Source organism: Doryrhamphus excisus, linkage group LG20 (genome assembly GCF_037039965.1).
Source record: "Doryrhamphus excisus strain RoL-2023G ecotype Guam linkage group LG20, RoL_Dexc_Guam_v1.1, whole genome shotgun sequence".
NCBI lineage: Eukaryota > Metazoa > Chordata > Actinopteri > Syngnathiformes > Syngnathidae > Doryrhamphus > Doryrhamphus excisus.
Window position 1 is genome coordinate 450,585 of NC_136376.1, and position 22,257 is coordinate 472,841.

At 48.7% G+C, this 22,257-nt stretch overlaps 1 protein-coding gene across 1 annotated transcript; it reads right to left on the bottom strand.

Moving 5' to 3' along the window:
- Positions 1-740: 740 nt before the first annotated feature.
- On the bottom strand, positions 741-19,054 carry pcsk2 (proprotein convertase subtilisin/kexin type 2). The gene is made up of 12 exons (XM_078787208.1): positions 18,625-19,054; positions 15,844-15,948; positions 12,562-12,675; positions 12,142-12,250; positions 11,133-11,170; positions 9,361-9,437; positions 8,247-8,335; positions 7,921-8,096; positions 6,716-6,931; positions 5,487-5,587; positions 3,931-4,158; positions 741-1,720 (listed from the first exon to the last, which is right to left on the bottom strand). The coding sequence occupies exons 1-12, from the start codon at positions 18,817-18,819 to the stop codon at positions 1,231-1,233; spliced, it is 1,938 nt and encodes a 645-aa protein (XP_078643334.1). The 5' UTR covers positions 18,820-19,054; the 3' UTR covers positions 741-1,230.
- Between the last annotated feature and the right edge of the window lie 3,203 nt (positions 19,055-22,257).

Consider the following 22,257-nt stretch of genomic DNA (forward strand, 5'->3'; position numbering starts at 1 on the left):
TAGGACTGTAATGGCTACTCATGTTGGCCGCCACTTGGGGGCTTTTGAGAGTCAACAAAAGCTACAACGGCTGAAATGCTATGGGGGGGGGCAGCGCTTTCTAATCTCCATTGGGCGTCTCGGTGTGGGGTGTGGGGTGCACTCGTGCGTGGCTTTTCTCTGGGTACTCCGGCCCCCCCCCATTCCAAATAAATAAATTCAACTCTTTTGTTGTGTTGACATTCATAGTTTGGAGTGTCCGTGAATGCACCTTGCAGCGGTGGGGGGGGTGAGGAAGTGTTTGCTAGTAGGAGATATAAGGTGTCGGATCCTTTCTGTCGATGTCTTCAGGTAGGAATAAAGTTGAAGGCAACACGCAAACATCTCCATGGTAAAAACGTATTAAATTAAAGAGTTATCATCCTTAATGAATGATTATTGACAGCATTATTAAAAAATGGCATCTCCAGACTTTAAGGTTTTTAGGTTTAAGCTTCTATGAAGAGTAATGCTAGAAGAGTATGGCATGTATTGGCCAGTGAAACCTACCAGTTGGTTGGCGAGTCCAAGAAGAGACCACTTGGACTCGCTGAGAGTCTGGAAGAGTCTCAAAGCTCAGCGCTGGACTTCGGTCCATAACCTGGCAGAAGGAAGAAGTGCCAACGCCGCCATGCTGTTTTCGGGCCCCACCCTCGCGGGGGTGGTACCTCTCCCCTACGTGGGTCAGCGGCGAGGCCCCGTGTCTGGATCCAACTGGTCCAACCGGTCCCAGCAGCTGTACTTTGATATCTGAACCCGAGCCACCCGTAACAGCAGTCGTGCTCCCAAATGACTGGAGCGCTTTAATAAACAGCTAAATAGATTTATTATACGAGCACATGGAAGGAGGCCAAGCACAGGCTGCAAATGAAGACACGTTCCTCTCCGTGTTCGTACGAGCGGAGCATGTCACAAAAATATCAACAGAAATAAAAGTATCAGCGCTCCGTTGGCAGGACACGGAATCCTTTACAGTCACAAACTGTACAACAGAGAGAGAGAGGGAGGCGGGCGATCAAGCCAGAGCGTTATGTACAGTTCTGTTCAAGTGTAAAAATGATGATGTTCCTCTGTGAAGGTTACTGAAGGTTACACTGGAGTCGCTAACATTGAACATTCATTGAATGTAGAAAAAGCAGATGGGGGGGGGCAGAAGAGAAAGATGGGGGTCAGGACGAGATGAGAGCGAGCTGGGGGCATGCAGGCGGGGCGTCAGTTGTTTTGACTCAGCAAGCTCTTCAAGCTTCTCTCCACGGCCTCGTCCAGCTCCTCCTCCAGCTCCTCCTTCTTGGACATGGCCAGCTTGGACTGGTAGTCACGCACCTTCTGCTCGATGTAAGGCGCACTTTGTGTTCCGTGCAGCATGAGAGTCCACTCCTTGAGGACGCCCCGCTGGAGCTCGTCGCCGTGAAAGCCCACCTCCAGCACCCAGGTCCCACGCGGGTCCTCGCCCCAGGTGTGGGTGGTCATGAAGGGCCACTTGTCGAAGCCCACTTTGGAGTCGTTGTCGCGGGGCCGTCGGCTCAGAAGGATGGACTTGGTGCCCATGGGCGAGGTCATGTTGATGTTGAGGTCGCCGCGGCGGCTGGCGTTGACGGTGATCACCGCCTGGACGTGCTCCAGGTAGCGGACGAAGTTGTCCTTGCCCTGGCAGGCCTCGGTTGGGATGGCCAGCACCAGCTTGGTGCCGGACTGGATTTTACTGTGGAATAGACCCACATACACTTTTAGGACGCTTTGTCTTTGGCCCTCACGGCTGGGGGCTCCAAGTGGGGCCGCGTGGGCCGACCCCTGGACGTGGATGACTTGGGAGCGGGCCGCACAAAAACATTCCTTTGCCACTATGGGCAATTAAACCATCCTTTGGTCTGCACTGTGCGTATGCTAGCAGCCCCGCCTCCACCCACCCAGGCAATGTGACCGTATGACTGATAAAAGAGCTTGCTCCGTTCATGCCGTTGTTCAACGGGACAAACACGCCGAGGTGCTGCATGCCGTGCACGTGGCCATATTCTGTATTGATGAGCTTTCGCGACTCTCATTGATGTACGAGGTGAACAATTTGGGTCCCGGTATTGACCCCTGGGGTACTCCAACATAATATGTGTATTTTCCTAGCTTTACGTATTGCTTCCTGTCAGCTAAGTAATCCTCTTATTCCGTACCTTTCTAATGTGGTTATTAGGATGTCGTGATTGGTTGCATCAAAGGCTTTTGGCAGATCCAGGAAGGAATCTGCCAGGAACTTCCTGTGATCTCCAGCGTTAGTCCTTTTGATCCGTGGCATGGAGGTACAAATGTTAGCTCTGCATCCGTACTGACTTTACGATAGTAATTCCCTCGCATTAATACATTTATCCAGCCTGTTGTTGGTTAGCTTCTCAATCATTTTGGAGAATTGTGGTAGGAAGGAGACTGGCCGGTAGTTTGGAGGTTTGGAAGTTTGGTGTGTGTCACCATTTTAAAAATTGGAACAACCTTGGCTGTTTTCACTTCTTGGGGAAATCTTCCAGTATGAAAAGATAAATTACTGATGTACATAATCGTTGATTAGCGTTTATGATAATTGAACTATTTTATGGAGTCGTTGGAGCTCGCCTGGTGTGGGAACCCGTGGAGATGGTGGTCGGATGGCGGTCGGATGGAGGTCGGATGGAGGTCGGATGGAGGTGGGCTTAGTAACAGAGCCCAGGAGGTGCTGCAGCAGCCTGCTCCAGGGACTCTTCATTAGGTACAGCCGTACTGAATGTGAACGCAACCAACACAACGGACGATTACACAATAACCAGCCTGCAAAGGAGAGCAAACGGCCACAAGGTCACATGACGGGGGCCAGCACGCCCGCTTCCCTGACGAGAGGAGCTCCTCCTCCAGCAGAGTCAGGTCGGCCGGCAGCCGCTTCCCGCTGCTTGGCGTTTACGGCGGCTGGCCGTTGTTGATGTTTATTGCTTTTCTCTGTGGAGACGCTATGATCAGAGGCGGCCTGCTTGGCATTACTTTTGTGGCACAATAGCAAGCAGTGGGGGCCCCCGTGGGGCCGCTGCTGTGGAAACGGCGAGATGATGAAAAATACAACACGGCGACGTCACGTGGCTGATGATCATTATCATGCCCGGCTCATGCATACGGAATATTGCTAGCGCTGCTTTGATTTTATTAGTCACTTATTTTATTACCTTCATATTTTTGACCTATATACATATATTTATTTATTATTTATTATTATTATTTCATATTTCTTCTATAATATTTAGTGACTTTCATTTTGTCTTTTTTACCCGAATATCAGTCATAAACATTCTTTGGAGTACAACAAATTAGTGTCCTGTTGCTAGTTTGTTTTTTTCCAACATTATTTGTCATTTGGGTGGGCGGACATTTTTCTTTGGCCGATGGGGCAGTTAGGCTTGAGCCCTGTGAACTCTGCCTAGCAACAAGAGGCTATAAACATCCTGCAGCTCTACACGTCATGTCATGTACGTAGCGTAATAATTCATGTATAAGTCATGTCCATGCAGATATAGTATGGCGTCCAGCTGACCGTGCATGCTAAGCCGATGTCGGGCCCCCAATGAAGCAGATGAGAGGCGAACGCTGCCCGGAGGAAACCCCTTCCCAACACAAGGGTAAAGATTCCCAGAATGTGATCAGTGAGCAAAGAGACCGGCGCCCTGGAGACGGGGGGGTAAAGGTTAACGCTAAATGGCCGGGAGGACAGAGGGGGGGCCGGCAGCACACGAGATGGTACGATAAAACGTCAGCTCCACTGGCAAGAAGATAAGCGGGGCAGACCTTCCATCTCGCTTATTGGTGCTGAGATTCTCATCGCAGACAAATAAGTAGAAGTAGGAAGTCGGCCAAATGTCGGCCAAAGTCCTAGGAATAAAAATAATGATGACAAACGGGACTCACTGGTTCTCCTGGATGGACCCGGCCACGCAGTGGAACCGTTCGGGCACCGTCTTCCACTCTTTGGCCATTTTCACCATGCCGCCCGCATCCAACACGCCGTAGCCGAACAGGTGGTTGAACTCCAGGCCCACGCCGTTCCTCCTCCACTGGTGGACCTCGTCGTGGAGCTGGTTCCTCTTGGAGGTCAGCACTGAGAGGTGCTGCATGTCCCTCCATGTCAGCTCCGGGCTGGGGGACACCAAAGATAGGCCTTGATATCGTGATACCGTGATGTCGGCGCCCCCGCCCCTAAAGCTTGGCCTAATCATCTCCTGCTATCACATGATCAAGTGCTTGGGCGGTGGAAGCGTTGAGCCACGCCTTTGAGGATTCACCACCAGACGGGCCAGCGAGCCTCCACTCACTCGCGACAGCAGCATCATCATCATGTGTGCAAAGCAAACATGGCTTCTTTGCTCAGCTACGCTAGCGCCTGCCCTTAATGGCCGCAGATTCTTGTCAGCGCTTCGCCACACAAATGGAGCCTTGGGGGGGGGGGCTGCCGGAGAACCACCCACCAGTAACATCCCACACTGGTCACCGAGGAACACCACAAGGATGAGAAGCTCATGCCTGCCGCTCTCATTTGGGACCACGTGAATGAAGTACATGAGATGAGCGCATGAGACTACATGAGGGCAGCAGGCTAGTGGCAGACGGACGACACGTGACAGCTGGTCATATGAAGACATGAGACTGTATGAGGATTCATGGAGGCCACTTAACTAAATGAGAACATGAGACTACAGCTACATGAGGACTGTTGGCTAGATGAGAGCATGAGACTTCACAAGGCCATTTAACTAAATGAGAACATGAGACTACAGTTACATGAGGACTGTTGGCTAGATGAGAGCATGAGACTTCACAAGGCCATTTAACTAAATGAGAACATGAGACTACAGCTACATGAGGACTGTTGGCTAGATGAGAGCATGAGACTTCACAAGGCCATTTAACTAAATGAGAACATGAGACTACAGCTACATGAGGCCTGTTGAATGGATCAGTGCATGAGACTACATGAGGGCAGCAGGCTAGTGGCAGACGGACGACACGTGACAGCCGGCCATATGAAGACATGAGACTGTATGAGGATTCATGGAGGCCACTTAACTAAATGAGAACATGAGACTACAGCTACATGAGGACTGTCGGCTAGATGAGAGCATGAGACTGCATGAGGACATGAGACTGGATGAGGACATGAGACTACATGAGAAAAGTCGACTAGATGAGAGCATGAGACTTCACAAGGCTATTTAACTAAATGAGAACATGAGACTACAGTTACATGAGGACTGTCGACTAGATGAGAGCATGAGACTGCATGAGGACATGAGGACACTGGACTAGCTGAGAAAGTGAGACGACACCAAGCAAGTCAACTCAATGAGAGCATGAGACTACATGAGGACATTGAGGACGGCACATTATGGGGGGGGGGGGGCACGCTGAGGGAAGCGGAACAAGAGGCCATGAGGACGTCGGACCACAAGGAGACAAGGACCACATACTTAGCCTCCAGGGCCAGAGCGAAGACGCCGGCAGCCTCGGGAGCCGCCGCTGATGTTCCCGAGTGACGCAGCGTGCAGTTCCCGTACAGGTCTGTTGTGGCCTAAAGCAGGGTCAGAAACACCGGCATGGATTCTTACTTGCTCGTATGGAAGACAGAAGAAAGCATACAAGTTGTAGCGTTATGGATCATACGCCAATCATAAAGACCATTAAGACCTCATGTTAATATTTACTCAGCGAACCTTTGTGTCGCATTGGCTGCTTAATTAGAAGCCAGAGCAGCCGGCCTGCAATTAGAGCAGAAACCCCGGGGAGCTCCCTGACTCCGTCAACAGCCAGCGGCCATTTGCATAATCGCAAATGCCAACAGGACCAATAGCGTCTCGCTCGGTACGCCTCGCTGCTCAGAACACCAAACAGCAGCACGGCAGATGGCCAGGTGGGCGCATGAGAATACACGGGGAAGGCCGACTCGATCGGTGCATGAGACCGCATGAGGACAGTTGACTAGATCAGTGCATGAGACTGCATGAGGACAGTTGACTAGATCAGTGCATGAGACTGCATGAGGACAGTTAACTAGATTAGTGCATGAGACTGCATGAGGACAGTTGACTCGATCAGTGCATGAGACTGCATGAGGACAGTTGACTAGATCAGTGCATGAGACCGCATGAGGACAGTTGACTCGATCAGTGCATGAGACTGCATGAGGACAGTTGACTAGATCAGTGCATGAGACCGCATGAGGACAGTTGACTAGATCAGTGCATGAGACTGCATGAGGACAGTTGACTAGATCAGTGCATGAGACTGCATGAGGACAGTTGACTAGATCAGTGCATGAGACTGCATGAGGACAGTTGACTAGATTAGTGCATGAGACTGCATGAGGACAGTTAACTAGATTAGTGCATGAGACTGCATGAGGACAGTTAACTAGATTAGTGCATGAGACTGCATGAGGACAGTTGACTAGATCGGTGCATGAGACCGCATGAGGACAGTTGACTAGATCAGTGCATGAGACTGCATGAGGACAGTTAACTAGATCAGTGCATGAGACTGCATGAGAAACGTGGATTTGATGAGCGCATGAGACTAACCCCACCACTGACCAACTCCACTGTCCTCATGTCGTCTCATGCACCCATCAGCTCCACGTTTCTCATGCACCCATCATGTCATCCTGAGTCGGCTCTCTCCATTTCCAAGTACGGATGCTCACCACGCCAGCCTCCGGGTTCCTCTTGCGTCCGTTGCTGAAGGTGGACGCCAGGGTGGAGGAGCAGCTCTCATCGTACAACGCCGTGCGTCCATCGTTGATGGCCGAGTTGATGGAAATGGTCCACATGCTGGAGGCGTAACCGTCGCAGTTGCAGTCATCGTAGCTACCGCCATCTCCTGATGCCCACACGTAGATGCTGCCCTTCCCTCCTCGGCCCTGGAAGGACACGTGCAAGATGAATGGGGGACATCTTGGAGGGACATGATGGGTGGAATGGGAATTGGACCTTTTGTCTTTAGGCGGTGACTTAAGGCCACTTTAGTAAGTACAGCATGAGAGAAGATGCTGGTGGATTTTATGCCATGATAAAGATCTCTATGAGGCATACCATGCGTTCATGGAAGGTCTTCCATCAGCCATCTTAAGATTGATGATAAAACATAAAACAAAGACAGCAGCGACAGCAAGATGAGGACATGAGACCACATGAGAAGAGAAGACATTCTGTTCCCGTGCGTCATGACATTGATGTGACCTTTGTGGTCTTGGCGTTTTAGCAAGGATGCTGTTTTCCACAAGCGGGAGGCAAATGTCTCCAACGTTACCAAGCAAAGGTCCACCTGGTTCACACGGACCGTTACCATGCTAACAACGCCGCTGCCTATTGCGAGGCTGATTAATCATCCTGACCGTGCAGGCGGGCGAAGGTCGCTCGAATGTCAACCACTATCTCTCTTCTGCCGCACACTCGCATCATGGCTGACCTCGTGTGGTCTCATGTCCTCATCTTGCCAAATTTGCTGATTTGGTCTCATCTCCCCATCTAGTCCGTATATACTATATAGTGTATGTATAGTATATATAGTATAGACTGGATATACAGTATGTACAGTATGCCCAATGTGGAATTGTATACTGTACATTCACGAGGACCTATGATGCTTTTCCACCTTTCTGACCTCTAACTGTAGTTAAATGTTGGATTCTGCTGCTAAACCATGCCAAGGTTTCGGATCATGAGGTTTTCCACGTTTTGGACCCGCTTTGGAGAGTTTTGGCAGGAATCTGGATCCTGGATCTGGAATAGGGGCAGATTCTGCCAAATCCAAAGGTTTCTGTGTTGCTGCCCTACAGGAGACCCCAACTCCAGACCAAGGGCCCCCTGGAGCCATGCTACGTATGTAGCAAAAGGGGTGCGGCCTTACCTTGTTGACCCCATCAGCCATAGCCTGAAGGGTCAACTCTCGGGGGCCGTCCACGGTCTTGCCGTCGTCGGTGGGCCCCCAGCTGGCGCTGTAGATGTCGATGACCTGGGGCATGTGGCTGATGGATGACGCCTCAATGATGTCCGTCATGAATGGCTGGTCCAACATCCGAATGCCTGCGGTGTTCCAGGAAAGCTTTTATGTTAGGAATGCTGGATGCTTGAGGCTCATACTCCCTTTACAGTACAGTAGACGTTAGATTCCCTGCCTCCCATCATACATTAGCAGAACTGCTACCATGATCTCACGTTCCATGTGACGCATACCTGCCACTTTGGAGTTGTAGGCCACGCCCACACCGCAAATGTTGTTGTTGGCGGCCGCCGACACCTCCCCAGCACATCTGGTTCCGTGACTGGAGACAAGGAAGGAGCACAAGGTGCACTTAGAGAGAGCAGGAGGACGTAGAAGATAACCAGATGATGTCTGAGGCTGGACGCGTATTTCCATGGTTGCTGTTATCCATGATGCTTCACATGCATGGAGTTAAAAGATACACCTGGAGGTTGTCTACAGCCACGGCTGTTCATGTTGTGTTTTATGAGCCAGTGCTAATTGGAGATCCCGGCGGTTATTAGCCTTTCTGCTTTTGATCCGTCACTGATCAGTGGGTCATCAGAACAGCATCCGTCCGGGCCAGATAAGTGATCCATGCTGCATTCTCATCCCATCAGTGTCCCAAATTCCCCTTTTTGGTAGGAATGGGGGGGCAAAGGGGGTAAAGGAGTAGATAAAGGAGTAGATAAAGGAGTAGATAAAGGAGGCGGCAGGAGTAGATTACGTTGCAGATGTGCAATGAAATATTCAAAGTGGAGAAAATGTAAATGTTATTCCTGTGGTGGCCCAAATGGCTGCTCCGCTCCGCCCCTGACTCTCAGCTTCCCGCAGGGACCTTGCAGAGTCAACACCCCCCCCAACCCCCACCCCCACCCACCCCCGTGTGCTCTGCCTCTGACAGGAAGCTATTTATAACAAGCGCCTGATGAGCCGGCGAGTCAGTCGCTCTCGCAGCGCGGCACCGACACACCCGGTAATCTCAGGCCCACACGTCGCTAAACATTCATAAACATCTCCAGCACGTTCCTCCTCATTCCTGCTGCTGCGGCCATCACGTGTCGCAGGCGGGCAGATAACAAGCTATCAGTAACGAGGTCGCCGCTGCCGCCGCCTCCTTTATCAGCCTTAACCCAACGATGACGAGGAAAACACACAAGACGGGTACAATAGACGACGGCTCGCTTCATACGGCAACATGATGTCCTAAGGGGGGGGGGCACATCAATAGGAGATCAGCCATTCCATAAGGAGGGCACACCAAAACACAGCATGAGTATGGCTGGAGGGCCGGGGAGGGCGGAGGAGGGCGGCGGAGTGAGCTACCTGTTGAACCAGTCATCTGTGTAGCGTGGAAATGGGTACGGGTCGTTGCTGCTGAAGTCGTAGCTGGCATCTGCGTTCTGAAAGGACAACATGGACGTGTTTACACACAAATGCACTTCAAGCACAAATACGCATTATTAACGCTTCATATGCACTATGCAAATATGACACCTTCCCTCCTTCCCTCCTTCCCTCCTTCCCTCCTTCCCTCCTTCCCTCCTTCCCTCCTTCCCTCCTTCCCTCCTTCCCTCCTTCCCTCAGACTCCTGCTGACCACAAAGATGACAAATGTTTAACCCCAAGTTACCTTTCTACTTCACGCATGAGGCCGGCGTACCTCCCAACCTGACTACTCTGTCTAACAGAACAAGGGGGAGACCTCCAAGTCAGGGCTGAGGGGAACTCACAGCCTAGTTAGGCAGAGGCGGCCCCCCCACAGACCACGAAGGACAGAGCAACTGATTTATGCTATGCGTCATACTGCATCCTCTACTGCATCCTCTACTGCATCCTCTACTGCATCCTCTACTGCATCCTCTACTGCATCCTCTACTGCATCCTCTACTGCATCCTCTACTGCATCCTCGACAACATATTATGAGGATAATATCACCAGTATGGATCTTATCCATCAAGGGCATTGGGACCAAGCCGCACCAAGCCGGACCAAGTTGGACCAAGCTTGACCAAGCTTGACCAAGCCGGACCAAGCTTGACCAAGCCGGACCAAGCTTGACCAAGCTTGACCAAGCCGGACCAAGCCGCACCAAGCCGGACCAAGTTGGACCAAGTTGGACCAAGTTGGACCAAGCCGGACCAAATGGGACCTCCATAAGATCCAACAGTGCAAAATTCCCATTTTCCCTTTGAAATGGAAAAGCTGCTCCCAATAACGCCAACATTTGATGTGGCGTTTTGATCTGCTCTCGGGGGTTCAACAGCTGGAAGGAAAAACCACCATCTTCTGTCTCAATTTGTTGTCCTCTCGGACGCCCCCCCGCCGCGCCCAGGCTGGCGCTGCCCGCTGTGAACTCTCATTTCAGTCCAAACAACAGGAGCGTCACGTGTCCTCCAGCGCTAGGAAGCGTCCATCAAGCCCACAGAGCTCAATTAGCGGCCATGTTGGCTGCTTCATCATTATCTAAGTGCAGGCTGCTATTATCTCTGCTCAGGCAACCTTTACTTCCTCCTGCCTTTGGCTTTGTTTTCCCTGGGCGAGCTGTCATGTGCCGGCCGCTGATTTACAACGCCCCTGTTTAATGGAAAAAATGGGAAATGTTTTTCTCGTTGGCGGCGGCGAGAACACGAGCTCTCCAAACACATTTTGCGCCGGTGTCACTTCTTGTCTGCTTGATGAAACGTGAAATTGCTGGTGCTGCTGGAAAGCGTCACGGGGGCGCATCTGCCACAATTACTGGGCTTTTCAACCGGCCTGACCCCCCCCCCCCCCCCCCACCACCACCACCCCCCACCCCTCCTGGCTCTGCTCCTGCTGGTAAGCAGGGTAAGGCTGGCTGATGGACGCCAGGACACGGCGACAACCACGGGACCTTTCGGTCCAACATCCTTCCTCTTAAAGTGAAGCGCTCGGTGACAGAGTGGCCTGCCACGCCGCCGCGTTGACGTTAAACGGCCCGGCCGCCTGCCCTCGCCATCCTCCGGCGTGCGTGACAGGGATGGGGGGGAAGCGTGCATGAGCGCTGAGCCGTTGCTTTGCTCAGTCACAGCTACTTCCGAGAAGAGAGCGTGGGCGATGTTTGCAAAGGTACTCACGTAATTTGATGCCAGGTCGGGATGCAGGTAGTCGATGCCTGAAATACAATTTGGACAGGAATATTAGCCGCAATTAATCATGTGGCGTGAGGCTTTAATACGATAAGACGCCGCTTGTCAAACATGAATTCTATTTGCTAATTTGCTAACAAGACTCTGACAAGCGATTGAGGTCCAGGGCAAACAGAAAGAAAAGATAATAAAAATGTCTCGATATTGACACGGTCATAGAGGCATTCATACAACAATATGGCCACCCTTAATAAAGCTTTGCTAAGCTTGCTTATTCATTGCTTTCCTGTGCAGGCCTTAGGTAGGTCAGTAGCTAGCTGCGTGACCAGCTGCCCCTGTTTAGCCCCATTGCTTTGGTACAAGTGCCAAATACTGAACCAACACTGACGAGGACAACACATCATCCATCCATCCATCTAATCATCCATCCATCCATCTATTCATCTATCCATCCATCCATCCATCCATCTATCCATCCATCCATCCATCCATCCATCTATTCATCCATCCATCCATCCATCCATCCATCTAATCATCCATCCATCCATCTATTCATCTATCCATCCATCCATCCATCTATTCATCCATCCATCCATCCATCCATCCATCTATTCATCCATCCATCCATCCATCCATCCATCTATTCATCTATCCATCCATCCATCCATCTATTCATCCATCCATCCATCTATTCATCCATCCATCCATCCATCCATCCATCCATCCATCCATCACCCACCCATCCACCCATCTTCTATACTACTTATCCTCACTAGGATGGGGATATGCTGGAGCCTATCCCAGCTGTCTTGGTGAGAGGCGGGGTCCACCCTGGACTGGTGGCCAGCCAATCCCAGGGCACATATGGACAGCCACATTCTCACATCAGACACCATCTCATTGACTAGCATGACAAAGTGTCCCTAAACTTTTGTGGCTCGGCACTTACGTGTGTAATGAAATCGATGTGGCAAGACAACACAAAGTCAACACTGACCGTCATCCATGATGGCGATGGTGACTCCTCGCCCCGTGTAGCCCAGCTGCCAGGCCTCGGCCACGTTGAGGTCCAGGCCGGGCGTCCCGTCTGCTTGGCCCGTGTTGATCTGATGGAGCAGAACACGCGTCAGCATCCACCATGGAGGACCCGGGTCTTCAGGCAACTTCTTGTCGGTCATAAGTGATAAGCGTGCGTCAGGCCAAGCTGGACTCGTCTTCCTCGGAGGCGGCGGGGTGCATAAATGTCACGCCTGCCAGTCAGGCTAAACGAGGGGGGCGCGGCCGGCAGACGGCGTAGCGGCAGAGCTAATTCAAGCGTGGCTAAACGCGCTGATTGTAGAAGTATGAGGGAATATGTCTCCTGATGATGATGATGATGATGATGGAACGTGGAAAAAAAGGTCAGACGCTGACTCACCAGGTACCACTGCTTGGCGAACAGCGGGTCGCTCATGTTGACTTCCATCTCGTTTAAATTTCGGTAGCCTCGCTTCTGACGGCTGAAGCCCTCTTGCTCCACAACCTTCTTCACCTGGGAAACATGTTGGGTAGAGATGGGAATAATAATAATAATAATAATAATAATGATGATAATAATAATAATATTAATAATAATAATAATAATAATAATAATAATAATAATAATAATAATAATAATAATAATAATAATAATAACAACAACCGCAAGCAACAATTGGATCTTCGTGGTGGGTCTTCCTGCTGGGCCCTCAGATCAATAATCCTAATATTAATAAGGAATGACTACGTGGGACCCTTGCACAAGCTGGGTCTTAGTGTTGGGACCCCAAGAGCGGAAGGGGTACACTGGGGCCTAAATGTAGTAGTATTTCCTAGTACACGCAGAGTCACTTTGATGTCCAATATGAACAACCCAACTGCATTCCAACCAGCCCGGTGTGTCCAAAGTGCGGTGCAGGGGCCATTTCTGACCGGCAGCTTGTGTTCATGGCCCCCGGCCACTTTTCAAATTGGAGTTAAATTTGCTACGCTAGACCATCAGTTATTTAAATCCTACTAACATTCAAGGTCATTGGTAAGACATTCAATAGCTCGTCAGCCAAAAGCCAACATTCCCTCCTGCCCACATAGGAGTGACAGAGCCCCCCCCCTCCCTTGTTTACTGTTGCTGCCAGATAAGACGGTAGCAGCGGCACTCAGGATGGCCTTCTAAAACCTCCAAGAGCTATCCATCCTGTTACGGCGGACGCCGAGCAATCAGGAAGCGCACATCACCGGGCTGTCAATCAATGCAATCAGCGGGATCCTGCAAATGAGAGTCCTTCAGGACACAATAGGGCACCCCATCCAAAATATTTACTACTACTACGCCATGACCATCCCATCATGCTAACGTGGCTCGGAAGGTCAGCTTTTCATCGACCAATACGATGATATGATATATATATATGTATATATATATATATATATGTGTGTGTGTGTGTGTGTACGTATATAAAGCATATATAGGCAGATGAAGGAAAGAAGTGGGTCATGGTGCCCCACTAACAGAGGCCTACAAAGACTCCAAGGAAAATCAATCTCTGTCCTCCACGGAGGTTTGCCTTCCCTGCTGGCTTCCATCAGAGAAGACAAAGGGCCAAAGGAAAGGATCAAGGAAAGGCTCAAGGAAAGGCTAAAGGAAAGGCTAAAGGAAAGGCTAAAGGAAAGGCTAAAGGAAAGGCCAAAGGAAAGGCTAAAGGAAAGGCTAAAGTAAAGGCCAAAGGAAAGGCCAAAGGAAAGGCTAAAGGAAAGGCCAAAGGAAAGGCCAAAGGAAAGGCCAAAGGAAAGGCCAAAGGAAAGGCCAAAGGAAAGGCCAAAGGAAAGGCCAAAGGAAAGGCTAAAGGAAAGGCCAAAGGAAAGGCTAAAGGAAAGGCTAAAGGAAAGGCCAAAGGAAAGGCCAAAGGAAAGGCCAAAGGAAAGGCTAAAGGAAAGGCTAAAGGAAAGGCTAAAGGAAAGGCCAAAGGAAAGGCCAAAGGAAAGGCCAAAGGAAAGGCCAAAGGAAAGGCCAAAGGAAAGGCCAAAGGAAAGGCCAAAGGAAAGGCCAAAGGAAAGGCCAAAGGAAAGGCCAAAGGAAAGGCCAAAGGAAAGGCTAAAGGAAAGGCTAAAGGAAAGGCCAAAGGAAAGACTAAAGGAAAGACTAAAGGAAAGGCCAAAGGAAAGGCCAAAGGAAAGGCCAAAGGAAAGGCCAAAGGAAAGGCCAAAGGAAAGGCCAAAGGAAAGGCCAAAGGAAAGGCCAAAGGAAAGGCCAAAGGAAAGGCCAAAGGAAAGACCATCCCTGCAGCTTTGCTTTTTTCAATTGGCAGTTGTTGGACTTCCTTTGTCTGTGAAGAGCGTGATGTACGAGACGTTTCTAAAGATGATGCCAGCAGAGCTTGGCTGGAGAAAAGGTCCACCAGATGATCTATGTATGCAAATGGAGATGTGTCCCATGCTTGTCCAAGGTGTGACATGATGAGCTAATGCAGCGACAGGATTGGCACCTTTGCTTCATAGAACAACGGCATGAACAGAGTGAGTGGATTGCAATATGTTGTCACATATTTTGGTCCGGTCCTGAACTGCGTGTTCATTTTGTATGTTTTAGCGTTGACTTGTCATGTGTTAAACTGGCTGATCTCATCAATGAAATGCAGTGGGGGCCTGGGGGCGTGGGGGTCCAGCTCTGAGCAACTGGAACACATGGAGGTGAAAGGAGCACCGTGCATTCCTCCTGTCTCTCTGGTAAGGTCAGCCGTGCTTGGCGTGGGTGTGACGAGACTGTCCTCCCAGGCATGTCACATGACGCCACGCCCACACTTGGGATCGGCTGAGGATCGGCCCCCACTTTAACTCTCCGAGCTCAGCAGGCAGCCAGGAAGTCTTATTTAAACGTCAGGAAGAGAAAGCCTGCAATCATGCGGCGCGTACGGCCCTGCGATCCGGCGTCTTCGCCAACACGGCTGTTTCCCGACGCAAATCACATGATTGGCATTTAAGAAGCCAACGCGGCATCGCTTCTGCACCCGCTGTTTGCTAACTACCACTTATCTCCTCATAAAGCTCCACGCAAACAGCTGGAAATTGATGGCGAGAAGAAAATACCATCAAAATAAAACATTTACACACGTCGTCTTTAAAACGACAGCGGATGATTCCCAGGAAAACACGTAGCAAGAGGGACTAGGCAAAACCTTCCTCGTATCCGCCATATCCTTCTTTTGTCCACGACAACAGATCATCTCCTCCGGGCCTGGATGATCATCCATCATCCATGACTACTAGTATGAGAGTACTATCAGGAATACCATGGCGTTACTACAAATTCAAATTCAACTGATTTCAACAAGGTTTACTGTTCAATCCAGAATCAGAGACTGGCATTTCCCATCAAGTTTAATCTGGATCCGATCCAGATTTTACACGAGGGAGCGATCTCATGTGGACCGTCAAGTTCGGACAGGCCTCGTGCCCACGAGGCAGCATGCCACCCGCCTCTAACAGGACCAGGACCCATCACAGAGTCCGAGTGGTTTGACTGAACCATAACCAAAAACCAAACTCATGAAAACCGGGACGGGGCGTCCAAGAACCAAGCAGATTCTTCAGGTCTTCAGGTCGTCCTTTTCTGTGGTTTGTACCAAGTGGCTGACGTGTGTTTCTAAAGCGCTAGCATGCTATGTCATGGAAGTTTCGTGGTTACCCTGCCGTCGTTTTGGAGCCGCTGTCTGCTGCCGGCGCCACGTTTGCTCCGCCTCCTGGAAGCGTCCTGGGGGTAGAAGTGGTAGAGCCCCTTTCCGAAGGCAACCTAGGAGGAGAACAGAGAGAGTTAGGCAGGTGCGCCGATCAGCGTGTCTTTGATGGTGGAAGGTCGCCACAAGGGCACCGGTTCCCAGGTGGGGAGGGGGGCCAGCGTGCTGGTCCAGCGTGCTGGTCCAGCGTGCTGGTCCAGCGTGCTGGTCCAGCGTGCTGGTCCAGCGTGCTGGTCCAGCGTGCTGGTCCAGCGTGCTGGTCCAGCGTGCTGGTCCAGCGTGCTGGTCCAGCGTGCTGGTCCAGCGTGCTGGTCCAGCGTGCTGGTCCAGCGTGCTGGTCCAGCGTGCTGGTCCAGCGTGCTGGTCCAGCGTGCTGGTCCAGCGTGCTGGTCCAGCGTGCTGGTCCAGCGTGCTGGTCCAGCCTGGTACGTCAGGACCAGCGGGGAAATCAGATGCGTCGTCTTTTTCCCCCTGGGGCGCCGTGCTGGGATTAAACGCCCCCTTACGCTTGGGCAGCCTGGGGGGGGGGGGGGGGTCAGGCCCCCCTTTCATGCTGCTGTTGTTTGTCAACAACCACCAGAAGGCCTGGCAAGGCAACGTGTGACTTCCCTGCGTGTTTGCATCCACTTCCTGCGCCCTCGTCTTGTTAATTAAGCAACAATGGAAGCGAGTTCAAACAACGCCGCCGTTGTTTAATGGCGCATATCCCATCAGGACAAATATAGCCGCCCATTACATAACCCGTGAGGGAGGGGTGGGGGTTGTGGGGGGGGGGGTGTTCTACTGTACAAGAAAATGAACCAGCAATCAGACGCTGCATCAGAAATATCATCAAGTACAGAATGACGCCTTCTTTAGCACTCATGGGAAGAAAGGATGCCGAGTCGGAGCAGGCTGGCGTTTTACACGCCTCACTGCCTACACAACCCCCCCCGTACCCCCCCCACCCCCACCCCAACAATCTATTTTGACAGGCCCTCACACTGCCAAAGAAGGGCAATCATGATCTGACACTTCTAGCATAAATGCCTCGTTAGTGTTTCATCCCTTTATGACATTTCATGGGGGGGGGGGCTGTCATGCAAGGATGAGTGTGTGTGTGTGTGTGTGTGTGTGTGTGTGTGTGTGTGTCTCACGACTCTTCAATTCATTCACATTTTACCAAATATATTATTTGATTTTGGATTATTATATATCCTTGTCTTTCTTTTCTAAATATAGATATTGGCATTTCAATGTAAAGAAATACTAATACAAACATTTAAACATAAAGAAATACTAATAAAAACATTTAAACATAAAGAAATACTAATAAAAACATTTCAACATAAACCAATACTAATAAAAACATTTCAACATAAAGAAATACTAATAAAAACATTTCAACATAAAGAAATACTAATAAAAACATTTCAACATAAAGAAATACTAATAAAAACATTTAAACAAAGAAATACTAATAAAAACATTTCAACATAAAGAAATACTAATACAAACATTTAAACATAAAGAAATACTAATACAAACATTTAAACATAAAGAAATACTAATACAAACATTTAAACATAAAGAAATACTAATAAAAACATTTAAACATAAAGAAATACTAATACAAACATTTAAACATAAAGAAATACTAATACAAACATTTAAACATAAAGAAATACTAATAAAAACATTTAAACATAAAGAAATACTAATACAAACATTTAAACATAAAGAAATACTAATACAAACATTTAAACATAAAGAAATACTAATAAAAACATTTAAACATAAAGAAATACTAATACAAACATTTAAACATAAAGAAATACTAATAAAAACATTTAAACATAAAGAAATACTAATAAAAACATTTAAACATAAAGAAATACTAATACAAACATTTCAACATAAAAAAATACTAATAAAAACATTTCAACATAAAGAAATACTAATAAAAACATTTCAACATACACCAATACAAATAAAAACATTTAAACATAATCCAATATGAATAAAAACATATGGACTTAGTTATTAATGAGCCAAAAAAATAAACCTCGGCTCTCTTCATGGCTCTTATAAAATGAATGTGTCTCAATAGACAGTATTATATTTTATATTTCTTATAAATCAATGAAATTACAATATAGAAAAATACAAATTGATTTTGCTTTATTGTCAAGATTCCAGTTGATTTCTGTGATGATTTCTGTGATATGTTGTGTTCACACATTGTTGTGTTTTTATGTGGCTGGATACAGTATCATACATACAGTATCATACATACAGTATCATACATACAGTATCAGACATACAGTATCATACATACAGTATCATACATACAGTATTATACTCAATCAAACATATAGGAAATAAGAACACACCTCTTATTTCATGTCAATAGATGCTAGCATGTCTTTTATTTCTAAAATACTCTTACTTATACTGCATATTACTTTATTGACAAGAAAACATCTCAGTGATATAGCTTTGTTTGGATAGATAGATAGTTATTATATATATTATGATTATATATTTTTCCATAGAGCAAAAAGGAAGCCAGTCTGGCCGATAGTGGCTGTGACGTCACCACATGAAGCAGAAGTGCTATGAAAAGAAAAAGCTCAGGAGGCCTTTGTCCCCCCTAAAGGTTGCCATGTTTGCAGTGGAGGAGGTAGAGGGGGTAGTGAGGGTAGAGGGGGTAGAGGAGGTGGAGGAGATAGAGGAGGTAGAGGAGGTCCTACCTTACGTGCACTCTGGTACCCGTGTTGTGCTGCAAGTTGGCGCGCGTCCTCCTCCGGCGCCTCGTCGTGGAACTGAACCACAACATGGTCCGTGGACTCCTGTCTCTCCGCAGCCCGCGACGCCAGCAGCAGCAGCAGCGCGTTCAGCAGCACCATCAGTCCCACGCGGGTCCCGTGGCGGGGAGATCCGCGCATCGTGACCGGCTTGTGTCAATCCTCTGTCTGTCCTTCGTGCCTTTCTTCCTTCCTTCCTTCCTGCCTCCCGTGTTGGCTCCCTGCCCGTCGTAGGCTGTTTGGATGTTCCCGGTGAGGTGAGGGATGATGGGGGGGAGGAGGAGGAGGAGGAATCAGAGGTTTTGCGCGCGCATCTCTAGGATGAGACCCCGGCAAGTTGGTTGTTTCCTCTCCTGCTGCGGGTCGAGTGTGCGCGTGTGTGTGTGCGTGTGCGTGTGTGTGTGTGTGTGTGTTGGGGGGACGTGCATCCTCAGCTCTGGCTCCTCCCCCTCCTCCTCCCCTTCCTACCCCTCCTCCACGTGTGTAATTCATTTTGCAGGAGGGTGCGTGACTGCTGTGGTCCAATGGGCTCAGGCGGGTGTGTCCTGTTGGGGCCTCTTCACTTTTCAGCACCTTGGAGAGATCCTCTAACCTTCACCTCTATCTGCCTGCTTGTAGTGGGGGTGCATATGCAATATTAGGAGGGTAGTATTGGGATCATATTGGTATCATATCCATAGCTGGTATCATATTGGTATCATATCCATAGCTGGTATCATATTGGTATCATATCCATAGCTGGTATCATATTGGTATCATATCCATAACTGGTATCATATTGGTATCATATCCATACATGGTATCATATTGGTATCATATCCATAACTGGTATCATATTGGTATCATATCCATACATGGTATCATATTGGTATCATATCCATAGCTGGTATCATATTGGTATCATATCCATAGCTGGTATCATATTGGTATCATATCCATAACTGGTATCATATTGGTATCATATCCATACATGGTATCATATTGGTATCATATCCATAGCTGGTATCATATTGGTATCATATTCATAGCTGGTATCATATTGGTATCATATTCATACATGGTATCATATTGGTATCATATCCATAGCTGGTATCATATTGGTATCATATCCATAGCTGGTATCATATTGGTATCATATCCATACATGGTATCATATTGGTATCATATCCATAGCTGGTATCATATTGGTATCATATCCATAGCTGGTATCATATTGGAATCATAATCATAGCTGGTATCATATTGGTATCATATCATACCTGGTATCATATTGGTATCATATCCATACCTGTTCCCTTACCTGTGCTTATTGTCAGTGCACCTGTATTTGGTTGTGTTGTTGGAATATATATATATATATATATATATTGTATATATTTCTATCTGATATTACAAACTCATAACCATAAGAAGTATTTGAAGAGCCAAAGTCTTTGCCTTTGTCTTCTTATTCCACGTGTATATCTTATATTGTATGATATGTATTGTACTCATGGAAGAGTATAAATGAAAGCTGACACGATGGTATAAACGGTGTAAGAGTTCCTGGGTGGAGGATGAGGAAGAGGAGGATTAAGTACGAAAGTCGGGTTGCAGCCAACGGATGACTGGCGTGGCCTGTGGTGTCACGCGTGTTGCATGTACCTATGGAAGTCCGCCATGTCTTCACACCCAGCGTTGAGGCCTGATGGATGTCCTTCTACCAGGACGTGATGGAAATGCACGTACGTGCACGTGCATAAATACTTAACAACGCTGTCATGCTTACATAATATTCCAAAACAGCATGAACCAGTTGAAGGGAAGTTGAAGTGTCGTCTATAAGTGGATGCTGATGTTTACTAATCACCCCCCCCCTCCCCCCCGCCCCACAGGGTTCCTCCCACACACCCCGCTGCCACTCTGCAGTCAATACATGATTTCTGTAGCTTGGACCAACCAGCAACCACAGGAAACTGAAAACGTGGAAAAGAAGCCTCCTTACAAGGGGAGGATGATGGATGGATGGATGGATGGATGGATGGGTGGATGATGGATGGATGGATGGGTGGATGGATGGGTGGATGGATGGATGGGTGGATGGATGGGTGGATGGGTGGATGGATGGGTGGATGGGTGGATGGATGGGTGGATGGGTGGATGGATGGGTGGATGGAGGATGGATGGGTGGATGGATGGGTGGATGGAGGATGGATGGGTGGATGGGTGGGTGGATGGGTGGATGGATGGGTGGATGGAGGATGGATGGGTGGATGGATGGGTGGATGGAGGATGGATGGGTGGATGGATGGGTGGATGGATGGATGGATGGATGGGTGGATGGATGGATGGATGATGGATGGATGGGTGGATGGATGGGTGGATGGATGGATGGATGGGTGGATGGATGGGTGGATGGATGGGTGGATGGATGGATGGATGGATGGATGGATGGATGGGTGGATGGATGGGTGGATGGATGGATGGATGGAGGATGGATGGGTGGATGGATGGGTGGATGGGGGATGGATGGGTGGATGGATGGGTGGATGGGGGATGGATGGGTGGATGGATGGGTGGATGGATGGGTGGATGGGGGATGGATGGGTGGATGGATGGGTGGATGGATGGGTGGATGGATGGGTGGATGGATGGGTGGATGGATGGGTGGATGGATGGGTGGATGGGGGATGGATGGGTGGATGGACTGGATGATGATCATCATGATCGAAGCGTCATCGGGCGCCCCGCTTTGATGTTGGATGCATGGTCTCCTCCGCCGTCCACCCTGGAGAACGAGATGAAAACGTGGCCCTTCCTGCCAGGGCGCTGACACCAACCTGACCTTTGACCTTTGACGTCACCACGGTGACCAGCCTCACTCATGTCCGTGTTGGCGCTCGGGCTGGGCGTGAAGAGAAAGGCGACCCTGACGGGGACGAGGAGGAAGAGTGGCGTGTTCTTTCCATTAGCGCTAATGGAGACGCTAGCAAGGCCCCCCACCCCCGCCCCCCCTCGCTGCACGCCAACAACGCGCTCCATTAAGAAAGCAAACAGGCGGCATTTGGCATGGATGAGGCTGGCGACATAGCGCCATGCTGACTGCCTTCAGTCCCCAAATATCCAGGATGCTATTCTAGCAACCACAAATGGTAGATAATAAACTACCACTTTATTCCTGGAACATGAACACCAACGTGAATTCTTGGAGGAGCTTATTTATGTACAAGAGGAATTATTATAGTAAGAATAGAAGAAAACATACACAAATAGCGTTTGACTCCCATAATGAGGTGATTTCAAAATGGACTTTGGTAAGATTCAAAGAGTTTCTATCTTATAAATCTATTTTTCTCCTCATCATTTTATGATTTTATTCCTGTCAAATGGTTTTATTTTACAAACTTGGTAACAGTATTCTTTTTTAGAATAGAAGTTTTAATATTACAAGCTAGCCGTTTCTTTTCCTCATAAGCATATGGCTCCATCCTTGAGTAATATGTATAAATATGTATAAATATGGCTGATCTTTTTTGGAATCAATCATTGAAATAATTGCATCGTCTTGCCTTTACATGATGTGTTGTATTAGCGCGGCCC